Genomic DNA, 23,563 nt, shown 5'->3' with positions numbered 1-23,563 from the left:
ATTTTTATGATGATGCAGCTTTGTCCGCCCTATTATTTCAATTACAATCGTAATTGAACTTATAATCTTCCATTCTAATTTTTTGTTCACTCTCCATCGTTCTCAATAAAACTATTAATTAGTGTAATTTTTCGTTGGAGATGAGAGCAACGAAGCGTAAACATTATGGTAAGCAGAGTCATCTGAGTATAAACCGAAAAATTAAATGCTGTGAAACAGGGTGAATATTAACCATGTCGAAACAAGCAGCTGCAGCGTTTCACATCTCGCAAGATGACCTCCTGATATTTCTTGACTTAAAATATGAACCAGAAGAAATTGCACCCGCGATCAAAAGTATGGAAGATATTTTGATGTTATTTTTGTCACGTGCTGTAAACATTGAAGTTGTTTTTGTTTTTGTTTATAGCAAGTTAGCCCGCGGTACTTAGTGCTACCTATACACATCAAAAAAAATTCTCTCTTGTGTTATTTTCTTAGAAATATATCGCATGTTTTATGTTTATAAAAGATGATTTTTATGTCTGGATATATTTTTCAGGGTTGACATATTGGATTTGAGAGTGGAGGGAGCGGTATAATGACAAAGCAGCCAGTCTAGTTGAGGCTGCCCTAGAAATGTTTTAAAATTTTAACCCTCCAATTTTAAGTATTAGAATGTTACTGTCTTGGAAAGAAAAGGCTGTCTTTGTAGCTTACTAAGCTATCTCTGCAAAAAAAGAAAAGGTCAATCCTTTCGCCCCGTTTTTGTCAGCCCTGCTCTTTACTAAATTGTTGCAGATTTTTAGCAAATCGAGCCTTTTTGTTTGTTTGCTTGTTTGTTTGTTTGTTTGTTGTTTATAAGGTGACAAATATATTTGTTGATCGAATTTCAACTCAAAAATAAATCAAACTGCAGTATTTTTGTTTTATTAGAGAGAAATTTGAAGTGTAAATCCATCTTTACTAGTAGTCTTGATCTCCCAGTTTACATTATATTGCTAAGCTCTGATTTTTTAATTATTTTTATTATGCAGTTTCAGATCATGCGAAACACGTGATTTTGGTGGTGTCCATTTTTCTCTTCATCGTTGCCATCGTAACATGTGGCTGTACATTATGTTTGTGGATGTTTTCGAAAAGAAAACGAGGATATGAACCGTTAGAAAAGAGTGAAAAAGCAGATCTAGCATGTGATGAAGATGCTATTAACGGTAAATTCTTCCTTCCTTCACTCGCGAGTTGACGATTTCCAATTAAAATGTTTTAATAAAACATTATAATTTTTTAGGCTCCGTCAATGGCTCTCCTGCTCTTCCACAAATGTCTGAAAAACCGAAAGTTTCTTCAAACTTTACGACGATGGAAAAGGACATTTTCGACGAAGAAGAGATTCGTAAACTACGCGTTACTGATGTGGATTTATCATCAAGTTATTATGTAAACAGGAAGCGACTGCAGGTGAACGTTCGACGTGTCGTTCTCTCAGAAGTAAATGAACAGCTCACACAAAACGCTTATGTCTACATGGTCGTGTCTCTACTGCCAGAGAAAAGTGCGTTTTACGAATCAGAGCTTCGTCCAGTTGCAGAAGAAAATTATTTTGAGGAGGCGTCAGAGTTTGACGTTGTACAAAGTGAATTACCATCCAGACAATTAAAAATTGCCATATATGCATGCGACAGGTTCTCGCAACATAGACTTGTCAAGGAGTTTGGGTACGACTTGTCAACAGAGGAAGGTGAAGATGTAGAACAACCAGCAAGTGTGTTACCTGTAAAAATGAACGAAACATACCGTAGTCCTGACAACAATGCGGTGAGTGAGATTGTTTAGTGGATTCACGTTTGTTTGAGCAATGACGTCACGTGGACGTAAAAATTGACTTAAAGTTAATATCTTTATTTGTTAGGTTGCTCCCAGTGAAACACCGCGTGGTGAAGTTTTGTTCTCGTTGTGCTACATGCCAACTTCTGGTCGACTAACATTTGTTGCTTTAAAAGGAAGAAACATTCACGACGCCAAAGAAACACCTCTTGGTATGTGTTGCATTTTAGACGTCGCAAAGTTTTGTTGGCTAAATATCTGGGAAGAACGTATAAGGAAAATGTTGACAGTTGGGTCTCCTCCCTTTAAAATCCAGAATGCTCACAAGCTTTATCCTTCCTTTTCTAATTAAATCCTTTTAATTTTTTTGGCCCAAACAATCCACTGTAGAATAAGATTTAAGCACTGGTAAAGGTACTGATTGTGTAAAAAAATTCTCCCCTCGCTAGCAACGTTTTATATGTCTTGCATGCATTGTACAACTATATGCTTTATATTTTAGCAACCTATCTAAGAGTTTCCCTTCTCGTTGCCGGTAAAACAATGAAAACAGTACAAACTTCCAGCGTGCGCAGATCTACTGCACCTGTTTATAACGAAGCATTCGTGTTCCATACACCATTGGAAAGAATTAAAGATACTGATATCATTGTTTCCGTTATGACATACGGTCAAAACGAATCACAACCGAAAATGTTGGGCAAAATAATCGTTGGTCCAGAATCCGACAACAACCTGGGAAGAAAACATTGGGAAGCAATGTTGACGTCACCAAGGAAACCCGTGGCTCAGTGGCATTCACTTAATGAAGCTTCGTAAACAAACTTACATGAAATTCGATTGCATTTTTTATAACATCGTATTAACTATGATGGAAACATGTACTTTATGTGTTAAATGCTGATCTTTTTTGTTGCCAAAGTATTGTATTTATTTTAATAACAAAATCAATTGAAGGTTTTTGAATGTGTTCCTCAAGTTCTTTTTCTCTTCTATTTTTTGTTGCCGAGAGTTCCATTTAAGGTAAACAGTGTGCTGGGAACAAAGATGTTACAAATGCATTTACAAGTCAAAGACTTTATTTAAAACTTTTCAAACACTTTAAAAATGTTCCAATTCGTAATAATTCTTGATATTCAGACTGTTCGGATATCACGTGATAGTTACACCATCGATGATAGTTACATCATCGATGATAGTTTTACTCCATCATTATTTGTTCGTTAGTTGCTTGTAAACCTTTTCATGAAAAAGAAAACAAAATTTACCAAATAATATAAAGGTCCAAATGAAGTCCCTTATTCATGTTTAATAAAATGATAGATTCAATTCACGATGATTCTCAACCAAATATGGCGAGCAGGTGATAAGGTGATATCAGAAAACAAACAAAATCTCGCTAAAAATCCTGGAAATGAGAATGTAGCCCAATGTGGGCAACATTCTCATTCTCGGGAGTTTTTTGTCTTTTTTTATATGAGCGAAGACGCGCTGGCCATTAACGTTTAATCAATAACAATCATCTTCAATTATTTTGAATACGCGTCCATAACACAGACCTAGAGCTGTTCTCGCCGTCCTGGGTTGTCAAAAAGAGAAAAAGTGCTCTGGGGACGAGGTTGATTTACCAAACTTTTCCATAATGCTCCCCCTTTGAATAAACATAATACAGAGGGTTACCATAACTCTCTGAGACCATAAAAAAAGAGAAAAAATGTGATTAACGTTTCTGTTTCTTTCGTGGGTAAGATATTTTCAATATTCAGACAATATCTCTCTTGGCGCATGGAACATGAAACAACCAATTTTTGGTAAAGACACCTAAGACGAATGACCCAACGTTCAAGTAAACAATTACGACACAGTTTTTAAACAACCTTGTGCCCAGGGGTTCTTTCCTTTCTAAGATTTTTAGCCGTCAAATAAGCGCTAGCGGCTTTGACAATAGGCATCGACAAACCCTGGGAACTAGGATGGGGCAAATGCCGGTATACGTGTTATTATGGTCATTTTCCAACTTATCATTTACACTATTTAGCAAAACTGCCCCCTCCCCAACCACTTTGTATCGTTTCGTAGAGCCCGATAAAAAGGTTAAAAGGCCCACAGAGGGTGAATTGTATCATAGATGATGTGTTAACTATTAATTTTTTATTGACTATGGTTACATGTTCCGAATTAGATAGATAGATGTGCATATATATATTGCATGGCTAACCTCACAAATATCGAGGAATATACCCTGTCTAATACTTCCAGGAAAGAGATGGCTTCGATGGAGGTTCTTGAGTAATTTAATGTTTATTTTGCGCTAGGCAGATTCAATTAGGGTCCGCGCTCTACTAGACAACTCCCTGCAACATCCAACGGCTCACAGCTTAGGTAAAGCTAGCCGTACCTAACAGCCTTACCTAAGCCCTACCTTAGCCGTACGTAACTACACTTTTCTTTTTAAGGTGAGGTAATGTATTTTAATGGAAAAAACTGAGCTAATCGTAGTGGTAAATTTGTTGTGTCACTGAATTTCTGTTTCTCAATCGCCAATGAACCCGCAAAATACGAAAAATGTTAACGAAACATCTTGCTCTTATAGAAACCAAACGGGGGAGAGCGCGGGAAGGTGATTCCCAAATCGACAAATTAAGTACAGCTGGCAATAAAAAGGTGGTTAGTACGAGCGGTGAACTTCAATGCGACTCAAGTAAAGTAAAATAAAGGGGATAGGTAAGGAAAAGAGAGGAAAAATATGAAAATTATAAGACAACATATATTTTACGGTTGGGTCCTATCATATAAGAAACAACTTTAAAGGCTAAAATATGTACAATAAAAACGAAATTAAGTTAAGTACGGCTAGCTAAAATAAGGTACGGCTGGAAAATATTAAGGTACGGCTGGGTCCTATCGTATAAGAAACATCTTCAAATGCTACAAATGTTCCATAAAAACGAAATTAGGTTAGGTACGGCTAGCTAAAATAAGGTACGGCTGGACCATATTAAGGTACGGCTAGGTCCTATCGTATAAGAAACATCTTCAAATGCTAAAATTGTTCCATAAAAACGAAATTAGGTTAGGTACGGCTAGCTAAAATAAGGTACGGCTGGACCATATTAAGGTACGGCTAGGTCCTATCGTATAAGAAACATCTTCAAATGCTACAAATGTTCCATAAAAACGAAATTAGGTTAGGTACGGCTAGCTAAAATAAGGTACGGCTGGAAAATATTAAGGTACGGCTGGGTCCTATCGTATAAGAAACATCTTCAAATGCTACAAATGTTCCATAAAAACGAAATTAGGTTAGGTACGGCTAGCTAAAATAAGGTACGGCTGGACCATATTAAGGTACGGCTAGGTCCTATCGTATAAGAAACATCTTCAAATGCTAAAATTGTTCCATAAAAACGAAATTAGGTTAGGTACGGCTAGCTAAAATAAGGTACGGCTGGAAAATATTAAGGTACGGCTGGGTCCTATCGTATAAGAAACATCTTCAAATGCTACAAATGTTCCATAAAAACGAAATTAGGTTAGGTACGGCTAGCTAAAATAAGGTACGGCTGGAAAATATTAAGGTACGGCTGGGTCCTATCGTATAAGAAACATCTTCAAATGCTACAAATGTTCCATAAAAACGAAATTAGGTTAGGTACGGCTACCATTGATCAAAATTAAAGTACGGCTGCACATCTATTTAAAGTAAAATAAATTGTATAGCTGAAAATATAAAAAATATTACCTAAGAAACAAAATGTTTTAACAAATACGAACACGATAATATATAATTATATTTTAATAAATATCACTATCAGTGTCAGATTGATTGCTTACATTCTCTAACGTTTCCATTTCTAGGACCAAATCTGTAACAGATCTATCCGATCTTGATGTAATATATCGAAACGCTAACAACTGTAAAAGAAAGATGTCGATAAAATCAAAGGTCGTAAAGAGTGATTTAGAGGTAGCTGGGATAGATACAGGCCAGTTCTGTTTAAAGTCAGTCAGTGTGACTCTTAACTCAATTGCCAAACAATTCAAAAAAATACTGGGTAAGAACTTGGCCAGGGCTTCCTTCCTTGACGCTGCTAATGACATTCTCTCCATATTACTTTGATATTGTCGACTTCTGATCATAGTGGCGATGCTTTTATCGAAGGTTTCATCATTGACTGTTGCACAAAAGTAAGTACGTATAAAGGACGCTTCAAAACAAATAAATTTCAAAACATGCTTACATATATTTTCAGAAAGTTGATATGAAATATCATTTTGAAAAAGACGTTGCATGTCTTTAACTACTTTGTTTGTTGCAATCTCCTTTACAAAAAGTGTTTCGTCTGATGCAACAAGGCACGAAAAATGCGAGCTGGGATGGCTGTCCAGCGTGATCAGCTTTAAATATGAGAAACGGGACTCTAAAAAGGCTTTAATCTGTCGTAAACAACCATCCGTATTCTCCAAATCGATTGCAATCAAACATTGAGCTACCAAAAGCAATTGCCGAAACTTATATGGATAAGTCAAGATGATTCTCTTGTTCAGAAGACCGAATAGTACTTCGCAACAAATAGCATGTGCTTGATGAGATTGAGATGTTTCATTTCCCGATTTTTTCAATTTAACAATAGAAATGTATCTTTTTGGATAGATCCCTGTCCTTTGTAAATACAAATGTCACACCTGAAATAGAAAATAAGAAGAAATTATATTTATGCTTTTCAAAAAACATCTCCTACTGCTTTAAATCATTTTACTAGAACGAACGTGTACGCATGTAAAGCCGTAAAACAACATAATGCATTTCTAGGTTAAAATTTAGAACAAGTTAAGAACAGTATCTTAGTAGGTAAGAACATTTGTCACAAAAATCAAAGAACCTGTGTTACCTGTTTCCTGACTTTAAAGAACGCTTCAAGAACACTTTTAGCCTTATAACCTCATTACATTTAAAAAGTTTAAAAACGCTACAAAATAGCAGTGAAGTAACAATAAAACTAACTTGAATGCAAAAACGTTTCATTGCCAATATTGTAAATTTTGACTTCGTTGATATCAATTAAAAGAATACCATATGGAAGTACAAGGAACACCAAGTCAGTCCTTAAGCTTTTCTTATCTTTTATTGCTGTCTTCGCCAACATCGATTCTAAGCTCTGGTTATCAAAATCAGTTGGTGAATTAAAAGCAAGAACGCAGCAACATAACCCACGATGCCAGCATATTCTCTTTATAAGAAAAGGTACCAGTTGTGGCGTTACTGTGTCTCCATATAGCGCAATATATAAATCTTTTAGATGCTCGTTTTTAATTATTCCGGGAAAATCTTCCAGACATAAACCTATTACATTTATACAAGCTTCCACTGCACCTTCATCTAACTCCTCACTCGTTTCCATAAATAATTCTACTTTTGCATCCGTACAATTTCCTAAAATTAATTTTGATGCTTTTTTAACAAAAAGTAAAAACAAATTAATAAAACAATGTGAAAATATGCATGTTTACTCTCTGAGAAATTTAGACTTGTAGAGCCATGTCTTTAAATTAAATTTACCATTTACAAAATACCTGAAGTAAAGAAATTTTTACGTCAGATATTGTCGCGAATCAAAACAAAATTCATGACAATTTTTTCCCTAAACGTAAATATCAAGAAACAACCTACGTGTTAGTAAAATTAAAATTTTATATGTCGAATTACCTCTATTCTTCGAGATGCCCTTTAGTATCACAACATTGTTTCCAACAATTGGAGAAGGTTTTTGTAAATCCTGCAAAGATCCATCCTCGGATAACAGATACCCCGATTCATTCTTGAAAATTGTTGAATTGACCATGTGACTTGAACACGTGACCTTTACACGTGCGCTCACTTTTGTATATATTTTTCTGTTTATATTTTTGAAGAGTTTATTTAGATTTTACTTCTTGTTGAACGTGGTTGTTCTCTTTGGTTGATACCCTCGAAACCTCGTCTTCTTATTATACAGTCCTCTGATTATAATTGTGGATAAAACAAAAATGCACACATCAGCAATGGCTCATAACTGTTGAAAACTCCGGTACTTGGGTTTAAATTCAGTGCATATAGTCGCGATACAAGAACTGAAGAAGCCACAATGGTTCCTTTATTCATCACAATCATAAAAAGTGGAAAAGAAAATGGAAAACAAGTTATGCAAATATATAATTCTGTCAAGAAATATTTCTTTATGTTTGTTGTTGTTTTTAGAAAAATCAGTAAAATTTTGCCCTTGAGTATAGTTGTTATTTCGTTCTTATTTGTCAATAATTTTTAACCTTATTGTTCTTATAAAAAATTGTTTTTATAAAAAGTGTATATGCTGAATTAAATCGGGACACAGTTAACACAATCAAAATTAAAAATCAAAAACCTTTACTCACACATTGTTTCGCGGCTTTATTAGGTTCTTCCTTTTTCTTATCGTTTTCCATCATTAAAATAACGTGCACTCATAAACAACAACGAATATTAAAATTTTTTAAAAGTTCTTTTGTTTTATATAAAAAGTTTACATCTCTTCCATTAACTATAACATCCAACGAATAAAAACGCGTGTGTCCTTCAACTGGCGAAAACGTTAATTCTACTCCTTATTCAGACATTCACTGTCTATACCTCAGTTAGACAGAAGATTTACCGCATCACTTTCAAAGTAGCATTTTTTTATTTTCCTGTGCAGAAAACAATGTGGAGCCAACCTAGTAGAGCATATTGCATACAATTTTTTTCTTAACCTCGCCCGCACTTTACTTTCCAGTAAACTCTACTTCTTCTACGTACTTATTGTTTTTCGTTTATATTAATTTTTTTTAGCATTTGAAGTTGTTTCTTATATAATAAAATCCAGCCTTACCTTAATATGGTCCAGCCGTACCTTATTTTAGCTAGCCGTACCTAACTTAATTTCGTTTTTATTGAACGTTTTTAGCTTTTGAAGTTGTTTCTTATATGATAGGACCCAGCCGTACCTTAATATTATCTAGCCGTACCTTATTTTGGCAACCGTATTTAAATTTAGCCAGCTGTAGTCACTTTTAGCGCTAGCTCTAATATTGTCCGCAGCGTAATAATGTTCAATCTTACTTTACTAATGTTTTTCATACATTCAATTTTAAAAATCTCTTTTGTATTTGTATTAAAATCATTTTATAAAAATTATAACACATGTAAGATATATTATTATCGGTATTTCATCATTGAGGATTCCCTGGGGGTTACTGGGGCTCAACGATGGAGTGCTCCATTTTGCATCATTTTTATCGGCATAGATATTCACCTAAAAGACGAAATAAAAGTTAGACAATTTAACTTTGATATACATTAACTACTAATTTTAAGCTTAGAAGCGAGTGGTCTTACACAGAGCTGCTAATTACGAATTTTCTTAAGTACGGCTAAGGTACGGCTAAGGTGCGGCTGTTAGGTACGGCTAGCTTTACTTAACCCGGCTCACACAATGTGCCATCTCCCCAAATTTCCCTATCATGGCTTGGGTTAACCCCCCAGGGCTATGGTAACATGGACTCACCCCCATTAAAGCGCCGAATTGGGGTGGAAATAACCAGTTTGCGACCCTTTCTTGTCGCGGCCCGGGGTTGCTTCGATATTCATAATGGCTCCTGGCTGTAGGTAACAAATTTGATGTGAGAAAATCTCTCATTTTTTATTTTACCTCCCATTTAGTTTTACCATGGTTACAACGATATATTTATGCGAAAGATAGACTGAAAAAGACTTCGCTTCACCTAGCTAGTGTTTGCATACTTTTGCATATATACCACTAGAATGTTCGAAACCTCTCTGCTGCTGCTGTCTCTGGTTAGCCTATTGCTGCCAATGTTAAGGCTTTGTTTGAAAAATTTCTGTAAAAATTTTCTAACAATAAAAAAATAATCTATTGCATAATATAGCTAGATATTATCATGTCATGAACAAGTGAATTTATTCTAAGCTAAAAGAAAAAACGAAATGTAAACTGGCTTGTTCATGACATAATAATATCTATATTATTCAATGACAATGACTAAACACAAGTGGTATATAATATTTTTAAATTTAAAAATTTAAAAGTGAGTTTGACATTTTAAACAAAATTCAAGTATTCACTCGAAAAAACCTGCAACAAACCTGCATAGACCCAAACAATGCCCAAAAAAAGAAAAAGAAAAACACATTTGGTGTGAAACTTGAGCGTATGAGTACGCTTACATCTGGATTGTACTGTATTGTCTGCATAGTATGTTACAAGGAATTGCATTTCAGGAATACTCTGGCAAGTTGGGGAAAGTGTGGGCGGCTTTGGAGGACAACTGACAATTTAATTCAAAAAGTCACCCAAACTCGCTCTTGTGTATGTGGGCGTTCGCAGCTTATTGGCACCCTCCTATAAGTGGTGGTTTTTACAGGACTCTTGTGCATGTGCGGAAAAAATCAGAAAAATCTACAGGCAAAAAAATGCAGACCTTGGAAAAAGAAAAAAATTTTTATACTGTGGCTACTAACATCTTTTAACTAATATATGATCTATATCTTAACTACATGCCAGCTATATTATAATCAAATGCAGGCTTTTACAGGGGAGGCGTGCTATCGCACGCGCACGCCTTGGCACACTCCTAAATCGTTTTAAGTGTGTGATAAATCGCACGCCTGAAAAATAAATATTGAGTTTTCAAAATCAACCTAAAAATCCATTTTGTGGTGTGCGATGGCAGCCCTCAAAATAATTTTTGGAGACAAAACATCCAATAGATTTCCATCGTTGGACCAGAATTGTGTGCTGATCCTTTTAATCCACGAGCAAGCCTATTCATAGCCAACCTGACCATCCTAGCTAATTCACCGACTCCTGACTTAGTTAAAAGAACTACGTAGACATCTCTTTTGAATTAAATCTCTTTTGCCTGACCTCTTTATAGTTGGTAACCAGGTCTTACACAAGAAATTAGCCATGCGGTTTTTCAACTGCAGTCTGCAAAACTGCACTTAGAGGCGGAATACACATTTAAGCCACATGGATAAAGATTTTTTTTAATATGAAAGCAAGGCATATTTTTGCATATTTGCTTGTCATGACCTGAAAAATAAACAAATATAAAAATGACAGTATATATAGTCATGTATATTATTTCGGACATGTAGAAAAGGAAGTTAAGATTGAGAGAGTTGCTATGCCAGTAGACGCTCGATCATTGTGTTTGGGGTTCACAATTTAAAACCATCCTTTGCACGTGCGTTTTACATAGCACCTCTACCTAATGATACCTCTACCTAAAAATATTTTTGTAATGGAATGGACCACAGCTTACCGCCTGCATTATTTTGCCTGTTGTTTTCATAAACAACACGTGTGACAATGAAAGTCATTCACAGCAAAGTTTGAAGTGATAGTTTTGAATTTCTGTTACTTTTAAATATATCATTCCTTAATTAACTGAAACTTTTAAACATCCTGTTTTGCAAAAATTTGCTAAACAAAGCTAGGTAAAGCAAAGTCTTTTCAGTGTATCCTTTGCATCATGAAGGTAGCTAGCTATCTTTAGGGCACATTTTAGCTAAACTACTTAACTGAAACAATTTTCTCAACTATATACTTTTTTTTTCGATCAAATAAACCTGGAAATAAATTTATTGGTGGCGAAATTATAGCGTATTTATACCACCCTAATATCATCATCTTTATTGAAGATATTATTTCGGTTTGTCTGTTGATGGTTTCTTTAATCTTCCTGTCCGCTGTTCTGGATTCTCTGTCAATGATTTTCTTCTCATCCCAATTAAACTGATGACTTCTGCTCCAGCTGTGGTCCGCAATTTCTTTTTTCTTCACATCTCCATTTTTCACTGCGCGCATATGTTCTTGTACTCGTCGCTTAAACTTTCTTTTTGTTTCGCCTATGTACACTGCATCACAATCTTTACACAGGATTTCGTAAACAACATTGCATTGTTCTTCCAGGTTTATTTTGTCGTTTGGTTTAGACAAGGTGCTTCTTAGGGTGTCTTTAGAATTAAGAATGCATTTGATCTTGTGTTGCCTTAAAACTCGACGAAGGATCTTGCTAGTACCTGGTACAAAGGGTAGGAATGCTGATGTGATAAATTCCTCTGATGTTTCCTTGTTGTCTCCGTTGCATCTTCGCTTCATTTTATTTTCTACTTGCGTGATGACTTTATGACTGTATCCATTTGCGATTAATGCATTTCTTACACGTCGAATTTCTTCTTTCCTCTCCTGTTTGTCACTGACTACGCTGTTGGCACGTTTCAGTAATGAAGATATGACACTTTCTTTGCAAGATTTCTGATGGTTTGATTCGAAGTTAAGGTACTGGTCAGTGTGTGTTGGTTTACGATACACTGAAACTGAAATGGAACCATTCCTGCGTTTGACCAAAGTGTCCAGGAAAGCGATACTTCCATCGTGTTCAAGCTCAACAGTGAATTTGATTTGTCGATGTAGGCCGTTGATGTGTTCATGGAACTCTTCTAGATGAGATCTTTTGATTATGGCAAATACGTCGTCAACAAATCTTTTCCAAACCTTTGCACGTATGTCTGATGTGACTAATGCTGTTGTCTCGTGTGCTTGCATGTATATTTCTGCGACTACTGATGATGCAGGGCCTCCCATAGCAACTCCGTCTGTTTTAGTGTAGAAGTTCCTGTTAAACAGATACCATGTTTTGGTTAGAACAAGTTCGAATAAACACAGAAAATCCGGTACTGGAATGTTCGTCTTTTCACCGAATGCAGCATCGTTTTCGATAAGGTCTTTAATGATGTTTAGGGTGTCTTTTATGGGAACATTTGTGTAGAGTGATGTGACATCAAATGATACCATTGTCTGCTATCTTTATTCCTCTCATGTATTCCGAAAATTCTTTTGAGTTTTTGCTGTGGTCACTTGCTGTAAATTTGTTGAGGATAAAAGCAACAAACTTTGATAGGTTGTATAACGGTGTTCCGGTGCAAGAGACTATTGGTCGAATTGGATTTCCCTGTTTATGAATTTTTGGTAGTCCGTAAAATCACGGTGGTGGTCTGTCACAAGGTTTCAGTCGGTAATACTGCTTATTGTTGATGTATTCTTTTCTCTTTAACTCCATTAAGATTTTCCTCGCTTCTCGTTTGATGACTTCTGTAGGATCTTTCTTAAGAAGTTTGTAAGGCCCGTTGTTGATGTGTTCGTTGCACTTGTCGATGTAGTCAGGTGTATTCATGTTGTTCTCCCCTTGTCTGTCGGTAGGATTATGATACCTTTGTCCTTCTTTAGATTCTTCAATGACAGTCTTTCAGATTTTTGCAAATTGTCCTTTGGTGTTTTGCTTTTCTGTAGCGTGAGGCTTACTTTAGCTCTTACTGTGTCTGCCTCTTCTTTTGGTAGATCTTTAATTGCCTCTTCCACTTTTGCAACTATTTCTTTCTTTGGAATTGAAGCTGGTGTCATACAGAAATTTATTCCTTTTGTAGAAGGTTTGTTTCTTCTGTTGTGAGTTGTCTGTTGGAGAGATTGACAATCCATTTGCTCTTGTCTATACCCGTTTGTGTATCATCATTGAATCTGTCATTGATTTTGTTGAACTTTTTAAGGTGTCTGTCTTTAACCGATCTCATTTCTTTTTCATACACTCTATCGTGAATATTCTTAACCTGTTTATATTGGTCGATGGAAAGTCTTGATTTGATGGTGTTGTCAAGATCTAGGATTTGGCGATGTAGGGTGTTACGTGTTACATGATTTAGGTGGATTCTTTCTTGCAACAACTGGCGGCTTGCGCGCTGTAAGATTTTCTTACTTCTTTCAGTCTTTACTCTGCAGGTAAGTCGAAGATCTTTAGGTGTTATTTCGTTGTGAAGACAACGTAGAGAAAACCGAAGATGGTTAGAGTATCGAGCGTATGCTGTTTATGTGTTTGTTACGTGCTACACTGTTGATGGTTTCTTTAATCTTCCTGGCCGTTGTTATCATCACCTTTCCAGAGTTTTTTACCCATTATCCTGTCAAACTGCGTAAGTGTTGTGAATTCATAAAGTTCTATTTTCCCATGTTTTTTGGCTCTTCAGTCATGTCTCACTACACATAAGTATCAAAATTTACTTCTGTTTTTGGGCCATCTTATTATTGCCAGTCAGTCCTTATATTATCACTCTCTTAAGAATTCATGAAGAAAACCCTTTTCAGGACACAAACCTGCCTTGTATGAACATATATAACGATATAATTTAAAAATTTTAGTGCTACCAGTTTTTGTATGTTTTGTTTTAACTTCTAAACGTTGATTGCTTTTATTATACATCATAAGCCACAGGAAAACAAAGAGCTCTGTGATGGAATTGATTCTTGAAGTTAGATTATCGAAGCATCTGTTTATACTAAAAGAACAATCCATAAAAAAGCGTTGGCGTGGAACACACATTTTCTTTCTGATGGCGATATTAGGTTGGTGGCAATAATAAGCCGTTACACGCTGTGGCAAATGTCCTATATTTAGTAAGGATATTGTTGTTTTGAATGGAGTATATTACTCCTTGCAAAACTTTTATAGTGAGTTAGAAATTATGAAAATGTATATTGTTTTTAAATGTGCTTTAGTTAATTTTTTAAATATATACGTATAAATGGATGATTTATTACTGGATCCAGCAATCCGAATCTGGGTTATTGTTCCCATTGTTTTAATCACATTTCTTATTGGAGTTATTCGACATCATGTATCAATTTTGTTGACATCTGCTAAAAAAGTTGATGTGGAGCAGCTAAAGCAAAGGTAACACATTGATGTATTAAAAAAATGATGCACATAAAAAACACCGCTTAAAATTAATTTACATTACTTTTAGCCACGTTTTAATGCGTAGTCGTTTACTTAGAGACCATGGGAAGTACATACCGTTAGAGGTATTTTTTATTTGTTTTGATTCCTGATTAAAGTCTAGCACTTAGATACCTGTATGTGTTTGTTTTATTAACTAAATATCGTTGATTATGAAGATTCTAAATGATTTTTTTAATTCCTTATTTTAGTCATTTGTTATGAGAAGAAATTTTTTCAATGATGAAGAAACAGGGGTGTTAAAAGCTGAAAAACCACAAGCTCCTCCAAAGAACCCCATGCAAGGTTAGCTTACTGCATGTACTTTCAAGAGCATTTTTTATCTGTTGCTTACTGAGTATAGATACTGCTACATGTGTTGTTTTATCATTTGATTTGTGATGCAAAAACCTTATGAATTGTGGGGCTTAAAATCTTACCTCAGTTCAGGCAAGTTGTCAAGCCTATTAACTCTAAAAGATCTATCCCAAGCAAACATGTTTTTCTTTTCTGTTTTTATGTTAACTACTTTATAGATCCAACAATGATGATGGACATGTTGAAAGGAAATTTAACAAATGTATTGCCTATGATAGTAATTGGTGGTTGGATCAATTGGACGTTTTCAGGATTTATTACCAGTTAGTGTGTATTGGTGTTTATCAAATACAAAAAAGTTACAGAATCTCAAAAAAAATTCACAGTTCAAGTTTGCATATAAAGTCCAAAGTTTTTTAACTTAAATAAATTCTGAGTGTCATGATATGTATCAATGATATTTTTCGAATAAGGGAGTGTATATAAAGAATATATACTACAGGTGTGTACAGGCTAAAGTTTTTTTAATGATTTTATTTAGCAAAGGTACCATTTCCACTGACATTAAGGTTCAAAGCAATGTTACAAAGAGGGATTGAACTAACCAGTCTCGATGCATCTTGGTAAGCCATTTCAATCTGTTTTACTTGTTAAAACTTATAACCCATTTTTATATATATTTATATAACCCATTTTTATATATACATATTTCAAAAGAATCAGTAATTGAGGATATGGATAGTATATAATATTTTTCTGAACTAAGTGCCCATCCAGTCATTGATTGAGTTTGAAATTTTCTATTTTTTGTTTATGAAATGCATAACATAATGTGATCAATTTCTCTAGGGTTAGTTCTGTTTCTTGGTATTTCCTGAATGTATTTGGCTTGAGGAGTTTGTACTCTCTTATATTAGGTCAAGATAATGGTATGTAGTATTCTCAAGATAGTTAACTGTTCAACACTTAAATACGTACTACCTGAATTTGTGTCAACAAAATACTATACTAAAATATTTTGTTATTGTGACCAATTTAAAAAAAAAGGTAATTGAAGCTGCTTGTATTTTTGTTTTTCTCTAAACGCATGTACCACTGATACCTAATTCTGTTTGTGGTTCAAGGATATGTGGTGTTAACCAATAGTGTTATATACCTTCGAAATAATTCAAAATGAATATTTTTAATTGCTATTTTAAGACTTTACACATCCCAAAATTCTGAAGAGAGTGATTTAAACGTTGTTGAACACCTCTGTATAACTTATTCTTTTTAGCTGCTGATTCTGGTCGTGTCATGCAGGAACAAATGGCTACTGGGGGTGGCATGATGGGACCTCAAGCGGATCCAAAAAAAGCTTTTGATGTAAGTTAATAGTTTCTTTGCACTTGATATTTAGAACGTGCTGCTATTCTATTCTTACTCGTTGTTTGTTTGTTTTCATATTTTACTAGATTGATTCTTATTTTAGGCTGAATGGGAAGCATTACAGATAGCTGAGCATAACTGGGCTTTGAAAAATGTTGAAGACGAATTGATGAAGCGACACCTAGATAATTTAAAAATTTATGCTGAATTGAAAGACAAGGACGCCTAGCTTTCTTTTTTTTCTATTTTAGTTGTACCAATAACAAACAATTCAGGATGAACTTTCATGTTTTTATATTCACTCCTGTATTCGTTGTGATATGTGGTCAACCTCTCTAGTTCATGCTTGCCGGGTGCTGACTAAAATTCTTAATTCATGTCGACAAATTTCTGTCGGCTTTTTTTTATGTAGATTGTATTTGCTTGTGTGCATGTAATCACAAAATAAAAAAAAACATTGCCGATTTAAGATGCAAGTTTGTTTGCGTACGAGAAGCAAACAAGTGATTTTTTACGTGGACCATTTGTCGGTGACTCCTCTAAATTTCTTCGTTAAGTTAACTTTCTATAACAGAAAGATCTAAACAAGCCAACTCAATTTTAAGATTATTATTATGGCAGTGATGAATGTCGAATTTTAAATACAGCGGATGATAGTGCATGGATCAATCTAGTTTCTCTACTTCTTCCAAATGCTGCAATATATTTTTGTTAACATACCCTATTAAAAAGCCGTTGTCTGTCTGTTTGTCTGTTTGTAACGGCACGAAATCTAGATGCTGAAAATAAGAAATGCAATATAGCTTTTATCGAGACGGGCGATTTCTTGTGGATTCTTCTCAGGCTAACGACTAGTTCTATTAAAATTTGCGTTCTTGGATTTACTTTTTTAATTTTACTGGCGTTTTTTACGAGTTTTCTTGTTAGGACTTGTTTTATAAGTAAATGAATGGAAGGGCTTTTATTCATATATTTTTTTATTTCAGTCGCATTTTACGTACGTCATCGAGTTTGGCGTCCGTCATTGATGTAGGAGTTTGAGTGCAATCTTAACTGACGTCAAACAAGTCGTATTTTTGTTTAAAAATTATTTTTAGTAAAAAAATATGGATATTCCGTTACAATTCCACGAGTTTTATCATTTAAATCACGCTGAAAAATGTCCAAAATACACTGAGATATTACGCAAAGTGGATTCCATCGTACCAAATGAAGTACACGCACTGTACACAGACTTGGAAACTTTACAGGGAGCATCTAATATAAGATTGAGACGTTTGGAAGAAGAGGTCAAAATTCTGACTGAATGGTGTGACAAAAAAGACCGTGGGAAGACCGAATCAGAATTGGAATTTTTATCGAACGTCACGACCAGTAAAAGATCGCGTACAGGTATGTGGACTACTATTTACTAAGAAATTGTTGACAGAGTTTCTGATCTAAGATCGAAAATGACATGTGAATGTAAAAATTGTATTATTGATAAATATTGTGAACCGAATATATTTACATATTTATTTGTACAAACATTTATGCATAGCAGGGCGTTCGCATAAATTTTAAAAGTGCTTAGATTTAGGTTAATATTTTTCTGTTCATTGAGTTTTTCTACCATATGTTAAACTTTAAGCAGGTTAAATTATAGCTACCTGCTTTTCCTGCTAACTTGTAAGAAAAACCATCCTGTTTGATGACACATTCGGATCATTACAAGATGGCCGAGAATCAAAAATTAGTTTTAAGTTGCCAGTACGCCAACTTAAAATATCCTAGAAAGTTCAGACAAGGAGACATTGCTGTATCTCTAACTTTAAACATGTGTCAAGGGGTCAATGAATTAGGTTGAAACGTGACATACAAGTTTTGGAGCATTGCGGAAACCTAACCATCAAAAAGCGGGACCAAATTTAGGCACAGCATAAAGCACATAATCGGCGCTAGGTGAACGTCTGCTTTCTATTCCGTACTCTTCCGCGAACTCACTGAAGATAACGTGATTAAAAACGGGCAGAAGCATTTTTTATTCATTCTGGTGTCAGCCGAAATGTCGCTGAGATCCTAGTTTTAGTAACAATATATAAATTTTAGATTGTCATAGAAATTTGCTTCCTTTAACTCCAATAAAAATCTTCTAAATTTTTTGGTCCTGATGCTGCAATCACTTTAAGGAAAAGAAAAAAACAATCATTTGAAATTAAACATAAATTAAAAATATAGTGATTAACAGAGTACACGACGGCAGGACTAGATTAAGTGGTTTGGATGTTAGATAATCGCAATATATGCTAACGGAAGGACTAGATTAAGTGGCTTGGATGTTAGATAATCACAATATATGCTAATATTATTATCCCATGTTTTGATCACTTTTCAATGTCTAATACAGTTATCATGTTAAATTGAATTGTAATTGCCATTTGTGCTTTCTCAAGTCCATTTCGTGTCAATCTAAAGTGCAATAAAAAAAGATTATGACTTAAATTTGCAGTGAGATGTTTTCAGACGGATAAAATAGTATAAAACACTATTATATAAGCTATAATATACTTTTTGAGTTCCACAATTTAAAAAAGGAGTAATCAAAGAGAAACAAAAAATTAATTTTTGGTAAAACACATAAAATGTACCAGTTTTTAAGTCTTGTAAACTGAGATAGACCAGGTATGTTGCATTCCTTAACCTAGTATGAATGGGGGTTGAGGTTGGTCAGATCAGGCAAGCCAGCCCAGTTAACTTTAATAACATTGTAACGCCAATATCTTTATTTCAATTAATGAAGCCATTACAATGCGCTTAAAACTTTGAGGCCAAATAACTTGAAAACGGGGTGGTGACGTCAGTGTGGGTAACTAGGGGCATCCTGGGACTAATTTGAGTAAGTCCCCAAATCCATTGTTACCCATTTTTACCCATTGTTACATTTTTCCACGGGTCTTATCGACTATTTCATATTTTGTTTTGCGATTCCAAGCGCGAACAACAGTTAAATTGAGAGAGAAAATAGGAGCAAAATTTTTGTAATTTCCAGTTACATCCAACCTTAAGAAAAAAAATGTTCGCCTTTGAAATTGCCACATGAATTAAAAAGGCTGAGTTTTGTGACAAAGCACGCAGCAAGAGCTACACAATTAATTGGTAATAAGTCTTGCGATTTCGATAGGGCGTTTTGTAGGTCATGAAAATTGGTTGAAAATAAAAATAAAACATTTACATCAGTTTCTCAACAATTAAAGTTTTTGGACCGGGTGAATGCCTTGGCCTGAACTATATGGCTTACGCGTTTAGGCTCTGGGCTGTTTCTATCTCTTTCCTCAGGCTATTTTAAAGATTTGGCCTTTGCCGGCAAAAATTAAATATCCGTATAATTAACCCATCATCCAAGCTAAACCCAAAAGTGCTTTCATACATGCATTTTTTTAGCTGGCAACGAGGAAGTTAGAACGTCGAAGAAACAAAAAATAGAAGAACCATCCAAAGCAAGCAGTTCAAGAATTAGAAACAAAGGTGGGTAATGTTACAAGTACTTCTTGGTTTTGTTGTTTACCTTAAACCTCTTAAATAATGAATGGAAGCAAATTTTAATAATTCCATAAAAAGCTTTTTTCTAGCGATCTGGCTGTAAATCCAAAATTACGGTGCCTATTATGAAGCTGCCATGGGACATTGTTTTTAATTGTTTGTTTTTTCTTGTCACCTAAATTTTGTTTTTAAAAGTGTCTCACACATGTCACAGCAGCTTGATACGCAGATCATGAAACTCTCTGTTTTAATTTTGTAAAGTTTCTTACACCATATCGTTCGATCAAAGCATTGTGTCTAACTCGTTTGCTCAGCGCCTGTTAACTTTTCCATCATTTAAACTATACAAGCGTTGTACATAAATTTTGTGGTCCTTTCAAAAGTTACCCTTGGATCTTCGCTGTATTTGTAACTGTCATACTACTGTTTTCGTACAGGTAAAGTGACGGGTGAAGCGAACGACTCCGATGCTTATACAACGACAAAACCACGGCTAACATACGATGCTTCGAACAAATTTTGGGGTTATGTCGAACCTTACTGTAGCGACGTTACACCTGAAGATATAAAAACGTTGGAGGATTCACTAACAAGTAAAGCTGATATTACAGAATATTTTAAAATCCCACCTCTTGGGAAACATTACTCGGAGGTTTGGGCGAAAGAAGATTTTGTGGAAGAACAACAGCAGGTAAATAAGTTCGATAAAAAACGCTCATCGCAACTTGGGAACGTAAATACTGTCGAATCAAAATTTACGAATATCGACGTTAATAATATGCAAGTGGACTCCGATGAATATTGCACTTATGGTACTTTTACGCAGAGGTTAGTTTCTGCGCTTGTTGATGAGAATATTATGGCTCCTGTAACGGAAACCGAACTACACGACGTTATTGTCGATAGCGTCCCAAAAACTGACGTTAAATCGAGCTCTAAAAAGACCGTTGGTACAGCTACTACGAAATCGCTTGAGGCTGCCATAAGAGAAGAACTGTTCGCGTTGGGTTTAATCGAGTCTTCCGCTGAGGACGATGCAGAATTCGATGCAGAAGATGAAATTCTCACAGAATTGCGCAAATGTCAAAGCGAATTAAAAGTACTTCGGTCCCATAACAAACACGCGATAAATAAATTAATAGCGCGCGCAAAGTTCGCCATGAAGAAACAAGAAGTGCGACAAAAAGCGAAAGTATTAGACGCCGAAGTGCTCGATATATTTCGCCGGTTTACTTCTTCGAAGGCCAGAAAGAAAGGATTTCCAAGAAAAGACCGAGAACTAGCATGGAAGGCTATTCGCGAAAGAGAAGCGCTGTGGAAACTTGCAGATAGCAAAGACACAGAAAAATAAGTTTTCATATTGTAGCTTAAATTTCGATCAAAAATACTACAAATAGCGAAATAATATAGTGGTACCCTCTGCGAATATTTGTTACCATCTGCGAAGGAAAGTCTCTCGTGAATATTAGCCATTATCTGATGATATTTTTATACTAATTCAGTCTAACATAGACTGGTGTTTTTATCAGTTAAAAACATCTTAAAATAATGACTGGGATGAACGAGACAAATACTTTCTGTTTCTTCAGCACCCTTCAATCATATTTCTGGGGTGGTAAACTTTGCAACAGTTAAAAGCTGAGAACTTTCTCCACTCCAAATCCAGAATTATATCACGTAATAACGTCTACTATGGTTACTAAAAGCGGGAAGTCAACACAAACACTGTTCGAGAACAATTTTTGCTGTAAGTGAATGATTGTAAAGCCTATATTTTTGTGGAGCTTCTGTCATTCAGAGAAAGATCACGTTCTAGGAACTTCATAGATTTTCTGATTCAGGGATATTGTGATAAGTTATATACTCCGTTCAGTCCTTTTTTTAGTGTTGTTGTCATGGCAAAAATATTAATTTTCGTGTATTTCAAAGCGATATGAAGTTGAAATTCTTCATGCAATTATTAAATAAAATCTATCAATAATATTTTCTATGAGTTGCGAAAACTGCAAAAAAATAAAAGCTTGTTTAGTTTATTGCGATGCTTTTAGCATATTTTTCGAACACTACTCTCACCATTGAAATGATCAAACTGTTTTAACGCATTGGAAAAAGTCACTTTACAAAAAAAAAAAATTGTCAAGCTTTTTTCTTGGTATATTATTGTTTTTTATCGTCCCATTATTCCTACCTATTGAAGTCATTACGCGCAAAACGATGAATTCACACTGGCTGCAAAAGTTGAAAGAAATAATTTTTTAAAAAATATTTTTCTTATTTGAATTATAACCTTTACTAGTTTGAATAACTGCACTCACGGAATAAATTTATATCTTATGGCTTTAAAATGATGGCCCACCTGAAATAACCTAAAACTGGTACCCAAAATATCTTTTCTTCGTAATATAATATTTAAATTCTGAAGCTGTGACTACCCTTTTTATGTCGCAAAACCTTAGAAATGCCTCATAATTATTGCGCCTTTCTCAGTTTAAAAATTGGTAGATCCTGCGTACTGTGATCAGCTTATTTGGGCGTCACCTGTTGTGATCAACGTAACTTTCCTGTAGATTTCAGGGACAGTATTTGGGAGATTTTTAGCGTTGTTAAAGCGGATCAGGATTGCAAATATATCCGAATTGTATGTGATGAGTTAAGTGTTAAAAGTCAAGGATTTGCAGTTATAACGGAAGTTTTAGAAACCAATCAAATGGAAGAAAACATTAGCCGACCCCAAGGTCTTTTTCACCTTCATTTAAGATAAGAAGCGGTGGTTTAAGTTTGTCAAAGATTTTATACCATCATATGTTGTTAACGTTTCTGTCATAAAGTTTGGTGCGCATGCGCAATTGATAAAAATCGGGGCGGTCCTGTTTACATCGACGTCATAAAAACCAATTGGGGTAGATTATTGAAACAAATTTATGGCCCCAATTGATTGAAACGTAAAACACAATACGAAGAACAAATATGTAAAAATTTTGACCAAGTAGAAATACGCCATTGTTAATTAATCAATAATATAAAAGTTGCAACTATTATATTATTGATCAACTTTCAATGCTTTTTATATAATCATTGGTACTGCTTTATGTCAAGGTAATAGAATGTATTGAAAAATGCAAAAACACGCTATTACCACAAAAATGCAATATACTGTCGCTCATTCTAAAGCTTCAGAGAATGATTTTCGTTAACATGATGTTGTAATCCTGCTTGCTATGTAATATTGATTTTGTGTGAGGAAGAAGAAGATGAGTAGAATTCTGATGCTTTTATGTTTGTCCATCTGTTATACCAAGGTAATATTAATTTTGATTTAATGCAATATGTTTGATAGCTCCAATCCTGAATACCGTTCTTTCAAAGAATAAAACTTTGTCAACAGAGGGGGTTGCTGACAAGATTTAATGACCTCGTTTGCCTGCTCCTGGTTTTTCCCTTGTGTATCGGATAATCTCATGTTATTTATGCGAACAACCTCGTCCCCTCAACCTCGTCGTTGTTTGTGCTAGCGGCTTTGACATAGGCAACGAACCCTGTGGACGAAGTTGTTTTGCGAAATATGTCTATCTAAATTTCTGCAGATATTTCATTTTCCTCTCTTGTGAGACAACGTATTACGTTAATCGGAAAATTAGAAACTGTATAATAAACACTCCTTCACGGGTGTTAATATACAACTGTCTATACGTAGCAGTAACTGTTT

The 23,563-nt window shown here is 34.9% G+C and overlaps 3 protein-coding genes across 3 annotated transcripts; all 3 read left to right on the top strand.

Moving 5' to 3' along the window:
* Positions 1-128: 128 nt before the first annotated feature.
* LOC130655893 (synaptotagmin-1-like) lies at positions 129-2,772 on the top strand. The gene is made up of 5 exons (XM_057458708.1): positions 129-336; positions 1,017-1,193; positions 1,271-1,797; positions 1,892-2,018; positions 2,309-2,772. The coding sequence occupies exons 1-5, from the start codon at positions 234-236 to the stop codon at positions 2,623-2,625; spliced, it is 1,251 nt and encodes a 416-aa protein (XP_057314691.1). The 5' UTR covers positions 129-233; the 3' UTR covers positions 2,626-2,772.
* Positions 2,773-14,404: 11,632 nt separating this feature from the next.
* LOC130655899 (ER membrane protein complex subunit 3-like) lies at positions 14,405-16,615 on the top strand. The gene is made up of 8 exons (XM_057458714.1): positions 14,405-14,607; positions 14,681-14,738; positions 14,865-14,958; positions 15,189-15,293; positions 15,512-15,593; positions 15,820-15,899; positions 16,247-16,335; positions 16,442-16,615. The coding sequence occupies exons 1-8, from the start codon at positions 14,459-14,461 to the stop codon at positions 16,565-16,567; spliced, it is 783 nt and encodes a 260-aa protein (XP_057314697.1). The 5' UTR covers positions 14,405-14,458; the 3' UTR covers positions 16,568-16,615.
* Positions 16,616-16,766: 151 nt separating this feature from the next.
* On the top strand, positions 16,767-22,009 carry LOC130655892 (transcriptional adapter 3-like). The gene is made up of 3 exons (XM_057458707.1): positions 16,767-17,730; positions 19,759-19,842; positions 20,295-22,009. Exons 1-3 carry the CDS (start codon positions 17,445-17,447, stop codon positions 21,206-21,208), a joined length of 1,284 nt encoding a protein of 427 aa, XP_057314690.1. The 5' UTR covers positions 16,767-17,444; the 3' UTR covers positions 21,209-22,009.
* The last annotated feature ends 1,554 nt before the right edge of the window (positions 22,010-23,563 follow it).

Source organism: Hydractinia symbiolongicarpus, chromosome 8 (genome assembly GCF_029227915.1).
Source record: "Hydractinia symbiolongicarpus strain clone_291-10 chromosome 8, HSymV2.1, whole genome shotgun sequence".
Lineage (NCBI taxonomy): Eukaryota > Metazoa > Cnidaria > Hydrozoa > Anthoathecata > Hydractiniidae > Hydractinia > Hydractinia symbiolongicarpus.
The sequence above is the reverse complement of the archived record's forward strand: the minus strand, read 5'-3'. Positions and strand labels throughout refer to the sequence as shown.

Excerpts from the sequence above, each read along its gene's own strand:
- LOC130655892 (XM_057458707.1), top strand. The coding sequence starts at position 17,445 with ATGGATATTCCGTTACAATTCCACGAGTTTTATCATTTAAATCACGCT. Across the intron at positions 17,731-19,758 it reads CAGTAAAAGATCGCGTACAG|CTGGCAACGAGGAAGTTAGA; the intron begins GTATGTGGACTA and ends GCATTTTTTTAG. Across the intron at positions 19,843-20,294 it reads TTCAAGAATTAGAAACAAAG|GTAAAGTGACGGGTGAAGCG; the intron begins GTGGGTAATGTT and ends GTTTTCGTACAG.
- LOC130655899 (XM_057458714.1), top strand. The coding sequence starts at position 14,459 with ATGGATGATTTATTACTGGATCCAGCAATCCGAATCTGGGTTATTGTT. Across the intron at positions 14,739-14,864 it reads GGAAGTACATACCGTTAGAG|TCATTTGTTATGAGAAGAAA; the intron begins GTATTTTTTATT and ends TCCTTATTTTAG. Across the intron at positions 16,336-16,441 it reads ATCCAAAAAAAGCTTTTGAT|GCTGAATGGGAAGCATTACA; the intron begins GTAAGTTAATAG and ends TTCTTATTTTAG.
- LOC130655893 (XM_057458708.1), top strand. The coding sequence starts at position 234 with ATGTCGAAACAAGCAGCTGCAGCGTTTCACATCTCGCAAGATGACCTC. Across the intron at positions 1,798-1,891 it reads GTAGTCCTGACAACAATGCG|GTTGCTCCCAGTGAAACACC; the intron begins GTGAGTGAGATT and ends TTTATTTGTTAG. Across the intron at positions 2,019-2,308 it reads CGCCAAAGAAACACCTCTTG|CAACCTATCTAAGAGTTTCC; the intron begins GTATGTGTTGCA and ends TTTATATTTTAG.